The sequence below is a fragment of the Rhea americana genome, unplaced genomic scaffold (assembly GCF_003343005.1).
Source record: "Rhea americana isolate MKP2758 unplaced genomic scaffold, rheAme1 scaffold_527, whole genome shotgun sequence".
Classification (NCBI taxonomy): domain Eukaryota; kingdom Metazoa; phylum Chordata; class Aves; order Rheiformes; family Rheidae; genus Rhea; species Rhea americana.
In genome coordinates, this window is record NW_028186676.1 from 154,859 (window position 1) to 163,412 (window position 8,554).

The following is an 8,554-nucleotide window of genomic DNA, read 5'->3' on the forward strand; positions in this document are numbered from 1 at the left end:
CAGGCGCCCGGGAGCTGGGGCGCGGGGCGCGCTGGAGACGGCAGCGCGGAGCCCTGCTGCGCCTCGCCCTCCGTCTGGCCCCCCTCGAGGGCCAGCTGCAGTCGGTCCTATCCTGGCGGCGGCCCCTGCACCTCGCTTCCCTGCAGAGCTTCAGCACCTGGCCGCACGGATCACGGGAACGGAGGACGCTCTCTTTGTGCCGACGGCCACCATGGCGAACCTCATTGCGGGTGAGTGCCCAGGGCTCGGCGCAGCCCCTGCACTGCTCTCCCGCCCCAGCGACCCAGGAGCAGCCGAGTCGCATGCTGAGAGGGGTCAGTTTACACCTCAGTCTGGAGGGTACTGAGGGCAAGGGAAACCCCTTGCTCCTTGCTGCTCTCCAGGATGCTRAGGAAAAGCCCCGCTTCTGCTTGGAAAGCTGCAGGTTTTTCATGCCCAAATGGCTGCAGGGGAAAGCTGCTAGAAACAGGCAGCTCAGTCCTCTCTTTTCAGACCCAGATGCATTTCCTTGCCCCTTCCTGGGCCCTGTCTTCAGCAGTGCAGCACAACATGCAGATCCAGGAGTTGGTCTCCTGCTTCATGCTGCTGCTGAGCATGTGCCTGTGCTTGGATAGGAGGGAGTCCCGTGCTCAGCCTCGAGCAGAACTGCTCCATCGACCTTTACCCAGGTCGCTTGTGTGCCCTCCGCAGCGAGTGAGGCTCCGCGCTGCATGGGAGGGTGGGCTGAGCTCCAGCTCTGGCCACGTGCACACACACGACAGGGAGGAGAGACAGTGCCCACCCCATCACCGTGCTCGTGCCTGCTACCTCCCCTAGCTCCAGCCACCGCTGGCAGGCCTCAGTGAAATGGAGACACGGTCCAGCTCGGACCAGCTCCAGCACTCTTCAGGCGCAGAGCTGTCGTCCCTGCGTTGTGCAGGAGCCAGCCCTGCCATGGAGAGAGACTGCAGTGGAGGASGGATGTGGCACATGTCTTTAAGCGCTGTGTGCTCAGCCTTCGTGCAGTGGAGCCCTACAAACTGCCAGAGCTCACACGGCACATTGGTATCACCCCAGCCGAGTCCCTGCCTCCTCTCCCCATGCTCACAGTGCTGCCCCCACACACCCCACGGTRCCCCAGCCTCACCGCTCCTCCCCTGTCCCAGTGATGTGCCACTGCCAGCGCCGAGGGGCCCAGCTGCTCCTGGGGAGGGAGGCCCACCTGCACGTCTACGAGCATGGCGGGGTCGCTCAGGTAGGTGCTGGGTGCTGCCTGGCTCACTTGTCTCCAGTGCTGCAGACCTCTTCCTTGGGGGGCAGCAAGGTACAGGGTGCCCACACCCTGGCCCTAGGGAGGAGAACCCAGTGCTGGGCTGCCCCTGCGCTGCCCCAGGCCCTGAGCCCACGGGGCAGGCACAAGCTGTGCAGGGCGGGCTGGAGGGAAGGACCGCAGCTTGCTGCTGCCCTCCTCTGGCTGCGGGGGACTGGGCTGGGGGGAAGCTCCCTTTCTGGTGCGTAAGGGATTGCATGGATCTCCCAGAGAGCACCAAGATCATGCTGAGAACAGGGCAGGGAAAGAGCAGGGGTACAAGGGGGAGAGGGGCTGGGCCCCCCATACACTGCCATCATCCCTCATCAGCTCTGCTCTTGGCACTGCCCCGGGCACAGGTCGCTGGGGTCCATTTCCAGGCACTGCCAGACCTGCCAGACGGCACCTTCGACCTGGACCAGTTGGAGCTGACCATCCGTGAGGCCCACGGCAGCCGCTACCACCCCCGCCCCGAGCTCATCTGCCTGGAGAACACGCACAGCTCCGCAGGGGGCCGGGCACTGCCCCTCACCTACCTGCAGCAGGTAAGAGCCGCGTCCCAGCGGCTGTTGGCCAACCCTGCCCTGGTGCAGGCAGGCTTGGCTCTGCAGGACAGCACAGCAGGACGCACGAGCCCTTGCCGAGCAGCTCGGAGCACAGCTCACACTGCCGCGCCTGCAGGCTCCATCTGTCTAGTAGTTCCTACCAGCCCAGCTGCTCCTTTGCCTCCTCCCAGGTCCGCCTGCTTGCTGACCGCTACGGGCTGCGGGTACACATGGACGGAGCACGACTGATGAACGCGGCTGTGGCTCAGGGCGTGGAGCCAGCACAGATCACCCAGCACTGTGACTCTGTCTCCCTGTGCTTCTCCAAGGTGAATTCACACGGGGCGCCCTGGGGGGGCTGCCTTTGTGCAGGGGCGTGCTGCATGGGGTATGCGCCCAGCTTGCCGGCTGGGACAGGGGAGAATCCCCAGAGGGATGCGGGCAGCTCCCCGAGACAGCTCTCAGATCACCTCTCTCTTGGATCTGCAGGGCCTGGGCGCCCCGGCTGGAGCAGTGCTTGCCGGACGCAAGGAGTTTGTGGCTGAGGCCTGGCGCGTGCGGAAGCTGCTGGGAGGGGGGATGCGACAGGCAGGCGTACTGGCAGCTGCTGCCCGCATCGGGCTGCAGCACGCAGAGACAACACTGCGCAGAGATCACGACAACGCCCGCCGCTTTGCTCAAGGTATCTCAAGGCCCCTCGGTGCCCTGGGATGTACAGGTGCTTTCTGCAGAACTCCGCTATGCAGGTTTCCACATACTGCCACAGAGCTGGGTCCCGCCCTGCCTGATAGCCAGACACCCAGGCATCAGGACCCCTCTGCACCCCACAGCAGCTCTGCTCTGCGGTGGCCCCAGTCCTACCCCTTCTCCCAGCCCTGGGCTGGGCTCACACCACAACTTCCAGTACAGTCCTGCCTCAGAGGGYTGATGTTGATCCTGATCACTGGGGGACAACGGCACATTCCCTCAGCTGTAGTGCTGGATCTTCAGCCAGGTGAGGATCCGTCTGGGGTTCCTGCCTGGCTAGATGACATCCAGGGAYGATGCATGGTGCCCACAGTAACCCTGGTGCTGCTCAACAGAGAATGGCAAAAGGCCTCTCTGTTAGCCCGGGAGCTGGGTGGTGCCTCTGCAACACTGCAGCCTCCCCTCCTGGGAAGTCCGGTGCCAGACCCACAGCCTAACGGCACATACCTCCCCCAGGCGTCCAGGAGCTGAACTCGCCCCTCTGCTCTGTCAACCTCACGGCTGTGGAGACAAACATCGTGCTGGTGAGAGTGAAGGGGGGCTGGCCATCTCCCACAGAGCTCTGCGAGCGCATGCAGGCAGTGAGTGAGGAGGAGGTGGCTGAGACAGGCCACGCTGTCAGTGTGCTGCTTTTCCCCTGGTCAGCACGCTCTCTGCGTGCAGTCTGGCACTGGAACATCTCCGCCCATGACACTGAGCTCGCAAAGAACAAGCTGGACTTTGTGGCCAGGAAGTGCCAGGAGAGGCTGTCCCTAGGACTGGATACTAGTCCTTGGAGCACAGAGGGAGACTAAACTGAGATGCAGGAACATGCATCTTCCTGGCCTCAGCCCTGCAGCTGACCCTACCTGGCTGCTGCAGGCAAGTTTGCAGGCTGGGGCAAATTCCCATCCTTATCCTCCTGGTAGCCAGCAGTAAAGGGTCTGGGACCAGCCAGAACCAGTCCCTGACAGGCTGCAACAGAATAACCACTCTCGCCTGCAGCCCTGCAAACCAGTGCSAGAGCCCAACCCTGCCAAGACCACTGCTCGCACCCTCCCAGATGGGAGCTCTGCGCCTCTGTGGGAGGGGGTTCATTTGCAGATGTGTCTTGAGGGACAAGAGGGGAGTCCACATCTCACCCCACCAGACCACTCCAAGACAGCTTCCCCACCTCACTAGTTACCCCAGCAAACACATGATCAGATCATCCTCTAGTCCTCAGTCCACACAGTTCTATGCTGTTCCTGTAACCCAGTTGCTGGAGACACTGCCCAAAAGCAGGGCCAGATACCCACTCCCAAGGCCACACACTTCTCAAACATATGCACACTGAACGTGTATACAAGCTGCAGCAGGAAGAAAGATCAGGAAGGATGCTCAGGGCACAGCTGGGCAGCTTGCTCACCACCACACAGTGTGAGGCAGCAGCAGCACATATCAYGAAGCCAAAGAGAGGAAGCAGTCCGAATCAGGGGCCTTTGGGTTGTGCTACGCTCAGCTCTTGCTGTTGTAATGAGGCAATCGAGATCTAAATAAAAAGTTGTGGTAGTGCTGTGGCTGTGCAGGATGTTGTCTCCCAAGAGTGCTCCTCCCGCGCTTGCAGCATCACAGCCCAGTGGTCCCTTTTAAGGGACAGGCCTCCCTGAGGACATACAAGGGCCTCACAGCCACAGGACCGGACCACTGCAGAGCAGCACGAAAACTGATACGTGACCGAGACTCTCACAGGTGCGTGAGCCAGCCTGGCCTCTCCAGGGGGCCCAGCTGCCCCCAACGTCTGTTCCCCTCACCCGCCCAGGCTTTGCTCAGACCCCTTCCAGGCCAGCCCTTGAGCTGGCTACTGGCCTCCGCCAGCTCCTGAACACACTCTCCCATTGCCCCTCATTCCAGTGCCCTGTGTTACCCAGTCCAACACAGTCTCTCTCTGTGGCCGTGAGTCTCTCACTGCCAAGCCTGTCACTTCTGGGCCAGAGATTCCCTGTACTGTGCCTGTGCACGCACAGCATGGCCTGTTCATTGCTGCCAGCCCCAGGAGAGTCCCGCTTCAGGACCAGAGCTCCAAGGTGGGAGAGGAGATATTTATGCATCAGTTTAAGTCTGTACTCGATGGCTTAGCACAACACTGTATCCCCAGGAAGAAGATTTATACCGGGCAGCAGTTATTCCTATTTATTTTTACATTTGCAATAAGTAATTCAAAGGAAGCTGAAGGAACAAACTTCATCATCCAGTCTTCCAGACAGACCCACTGCAGGCCCGCCAGCCCTGCTGCAAGGACAACACTCACAAAGCACAGAAACACCCCAGAAAACAAATGTCAGCATAGGTGAGAGTACTGATAATGACTTTCCAGCTCCAAACAGCCCCTCTGCCTCAGTGTAGACTGGGAGGAGTGGAAGAGGCACATCTGTCCCAGGCAGCACACACAGAGGTGCTCAGAGACAGCAATCACCCTGTGCTGCAGGAGGAGACCCAGCAGGCTGGAACGGGGCCATGAACAGGGTGCATCTCATCTCCAGTTTGCTCCCAACATGCAGTCAAGTTCTGGAAATCATGTTCAGAATCACCTGGAATGAGGAACCAAACCCTGCAAATGGTGCCTGGCCCCTGTTCCTCCCCATCCAGCGGGGGAACCACTCCTCTCTCTAAGCCTCGAAAGGTGATGACCAGACCCAAAGCAGCAGCCCCACACCCATCCCACTGTGCAGGGGAAGCACACACCACCACTGCCCTCCTTCTGGCCTTGTAGTCAAGACAGCAAAAGATGGGGGTTGCACAAGAGTTCTTCCCCTTACCTGAGTCAGGACATAGCTGTCCTGGGATAACTTCTCAATGATGTCAAAGTGATCCACACCAGCAAGGTCCAACAGTGAGACGGTCCAGCCAGCCAAACGCAGGGCCTGCGAAGAGACCAGCACTGGCAGGAGGGGACAAGTCAGATTGCCTCCCCTTCTCTATGCTAGGCCCCAGGTAGTGTGCAACAAGAGCAGCTGCTCAGCAAGAACTGGCATCCTCCCTAAGCAGACACCCACTTCAGATAACAGCCATCACCACAGCAAGAGAAATACTATTCTGCTATAACATACGGGCTCTTCACTCCAGTTTAACCTCACCAGAGCTGGGCCTGGCAGCAAGCAGGACTCCTTCCCAAAGTGGGAGCCTGTACTTGTTTATCCACAGAGAAAGCAGCTGCACACCACAGGCAAGGAGTCACTGCTCTGTAGCCAGCCCAGCTCTCTCCCCTTTGCTGCTCTGGGTTGCCAGCACAGAGCTCTCGAAGCCAGAGCCCACTTATCTTGTGCAGCTCACAGAGGCCCAGGGCAGGTCAGAGCAGGACAGGTTTGTGCAGCTGCCCCGCAGAGCTGGGCACAGGGAGGCAGAGGCACTGCCGGAGCTCACCTGGCAGTACTCCTGGGACTGCCGGTGGAACTCCGGTGAGTCGTGCTGGGCTACGGCCACAAGCACTTCGCAGGCCACAGCTGCAGGCACCGCTCCAGTGACACACAGCATGGGGCTGTTCCTCTGGGCAACTTCCCTGGGGAAGGAGACACCACAGTGACAACCAGTATGCCTCTCAAATCTGTTAAGAGGAGGGTGTTCATGTGCAGAGTGCTCCCATGTCCTTGGCTGTGTGCACGAGTAAGGCAGAGGCTGCAGGGCCTGCGCCTGGGTCAGGTATGGAGGCTGCCAGCACGCTGTGCATGGTACACTTCTGTGCAGACAGGCAGAGCACAGGCCAGCAGAGCAGGTGCAGGGCAGGATTGTGAGTGCCACAGGCTGTGCTGGCCAAAGACATGCCCGCATGCCAGCTGCCCATGCCCTTTCCCCGTCACTGTCACTACAGCATCCGGACTCACCGGCTCATGTTCAGCACATCATTCACGTAGGTATGCAGAATGGGCTCCAGGTCGTACACACCGCTCACCAGAACGGCTCCTGGAGGCAGAGACATTGCCGGGCATGAGCAGCCTCGCTGTGCAGGCCACTGGATAGCCTTGCCTGTGGGAATGCTCCTGTCTGCACCCACATCCCATGTCTTCTGAGGCCTCAGCCCTTGGCAGCACTGCTGAGCTGCCTGGCGGGCATGGACACTACACCCACATCGGCACCCAGTCCTAGGAGCCCAGATTCTTGTATTCCCAGCATCTGTGGGCTGCAGTCAGCTGAGGCAAGTCATCTGACACAGCTTCACACACTGCAGAACTGACCAGCTTTGACACTCTGAATAGTCAGTAGAAAGACTGACAGATTTGAGGAACAATTCAGCAGTTCTCCTTCAGTCCTCTGTACAAGAAGAGTCACTCTCCACAGATCCCTTCTTTGCCAGTGGGCATGCACATGGTCAGTCACAGCTTTGCTGCAGAGGAGGCACTGATGGAGCAGTGCCCCACTGCCCTTGTGCCTTAGCAGCCCAGAGTCACACAGCGGAATCAGGAAAGGAGGAGATGCCCCAGGACAGTGTCCTAGCCCCAAGCACCAACTTTTCAGAGCACACGGAAGCAGTGGGGTCTCTGCGAGATCAGGCACTACCTTTGATGTCAGGTGTCACTCCATACTCTGCCCAGTCCGTTGACAACACCATGGCTGCCAAGTGAGCCCCCGCTGAATGTCCACACAAGTAAACGCCGCTAGAGAGAAGGAGCCATGAGTGAGTGTAGGAAGGGACGGTACAGCACATCCTGCCTGGGGACATCCTGTTCAGAGTGGAGGAGGCAGGACACTCCCAAGGGCTGCAGCCCAAACATAGCAGCTCAGACATACCTTCCAGTCCATCAGCTGATCCATTGCCCAACAAGGAAGGAGCACAGACACTGGCCTGGTGCAGTACTCAATCCCAGGCATTAACGCCTTTATTATACCTCAGGGCTTGTTCACCCCACCCTGTGGCTGCTGCAGACACCTCCGTACACTAAACCACTCCAGGGAATGACACAGGCACAGCTTGCCTTGAAGGCCAAGCAGTGGCCATGGAGCCTGCTGATGCCGGGGGTAGGGGGAAAAGCTGCGTGCTGCCCACCTGATCTGGGAGTACTGCTTCACCAGGAAGGCGAGGCTGCGCTGCACCTGGGCCACCATTTCATCCATGTTGCCTAGGCAGAGAGCACAGTCAGTAGGGCCCTGGGTCTGCAAGCGGAGTCACAGCTACCCCTGGAAATCACCTACCTTTGGGAGCTATGTTGTAACCCACAGCCACAACTGCGACACCCTGTGACACCAGCGCAGGGGCTGCAAAACCCGATACATCCTTACTGGAGAAGGAAATGCAGGTTAACCATGCACTGTGGGACAGGCGTTTTCCTGGGGCTGGCTGGAGCATGCCTGATCCAGCCCCCCAGCTTTGATCAGACCCAGAACAGGGCAGTTCTAGGCTCAGTACTGCTCTCCTAAGAAGAGGGATGGTAAAGGCAGACCAGGTAGTTCCCCTCCCAAGGGTCCCCCCTAAAAAGGTCTGCCTCACCTTAAGCATTGCCAGTATCCACCGTGGATGTAGACAAGGACTGGGAAAGCTACAAGGCACAACACAGGGTTAGTGGGAGGCGCAGCCTCTGCCCACCCCTCCCTGCTGCCACCCTGCCCATCACCTACTTCCAGAARGGTCTGTGGGCAAATAAATATCAAGCTTCTCCCCATCACTGTCCCCATAGGGGACATGCAGCAGGGTCTGCGTGGCAGCYTGGGCCCTCCGGGTCCCTGCGGGGGAGGCAGGGAGGGTCAGCGGCTCTGCGGCTTGGACAGGAGCCACCGAGGTCACACAAGGGCTGCCAGGGCCTCAGCACCCACCGGGCAGGAGCTGGGCCCTCGGCTGCMCGCTCCCACTCCTCACCGGCCGTCACTGCTTCCTCGTGGGCCTCGACCACGGCGTCGGGGTGGAGGCGAGGGGACCAGCGGCTGGGGGAGTACTGCTCCTCCAGCTCCTGCGGGCACGGGGCACTGAGGGGCACGGGCCGCGGCCCCCGCCCTGGCGGCAGGACGGGCCGCACCGCCCGGCCGC

At 60.1% G+C, this 8,554-nt stretch overlaps 2 protein-coding genes across 3 annotated transcripts; one reads left to right on the forward strand and one right to left on the reverse strand.

The window, feature by feature from the left end:
* The first annotated feature begins 124 nt into the window (after positions 1-124).
* LOC146588302 (uncharacterized) lies at positions 125-4,115 on the forward strand. Of its 2 annotated transcripts, none has more exons than XM_085318231.1 (6): positions 125-230; positions 1,146-1,234; positions 1,648-1,833; positions 2,025-2,162; positions 2,323-2,515; positions 3,037-4,115. In XM_085318231.1, the coding sequence occupies exons 1-6, from the start codon at positions 212-214 to the stop codon at positions 3,372-3,374; spliced, it is 963 nt and encodes a 320-aa protein (XP_085174357.1). In that variant the 5' UTR covers positions 125-211; the 3' UTR covers positions 3,375-4,115. The 2 variants fall into 2 exon arrangements, with proteins under 2 accessions (XP_085174357.1, XP_085174358.1); XM_085318232.1 differs by having other exon boundaries at positions 1,669-1,833.
* A 601-nt stretch (positions 4,116-4,716) lies between these two features.
* On the reverse strand, positions 4,717-8,549 carry AFMID (arylformamidase; the record flags this gene model as incomplete). Its single annotated transcript, XM_085318223.1, has 10 exons — positions 4,717-5,129; positions 5,358-5,462; positions 5,962-6,097; positions 6,420-6,498; positions 7,093-7,190; positions 7,580-7,652; positions 7,726-7,811; positions 8,021-8,069; positions 8,149-8,253; positions 8,387-8,549. Coding segments are annotated over 10 exons (924 nt in total), but the record flags the coding sequence as incomplete, so codon positions are not given.
* Between the last annotated feature and the right edge of the window lie 5 nt (positions 8,550-8,554).

Excerpts from the sequence above, each read along its gene's own strand:
- LOC146588302 (XM_085318231.1), top strand. Across the intron at positions 1,834-2,024 it reads CCCTCACCTACCTGCAGCAG|GTCCGCCTGCTTGCTGACCG; the intron begins GTAAGAGCCGCG and ends GCCTCCTCCCAG. Across the intron at positions 2,163-2,322 it reads TCTCCCTGTGCTTCTCCAAG|GGCCTGGGCGCCCCGGCTGG; the intron begins GTGAATTCACAC and ends TTGGATCTGCAG.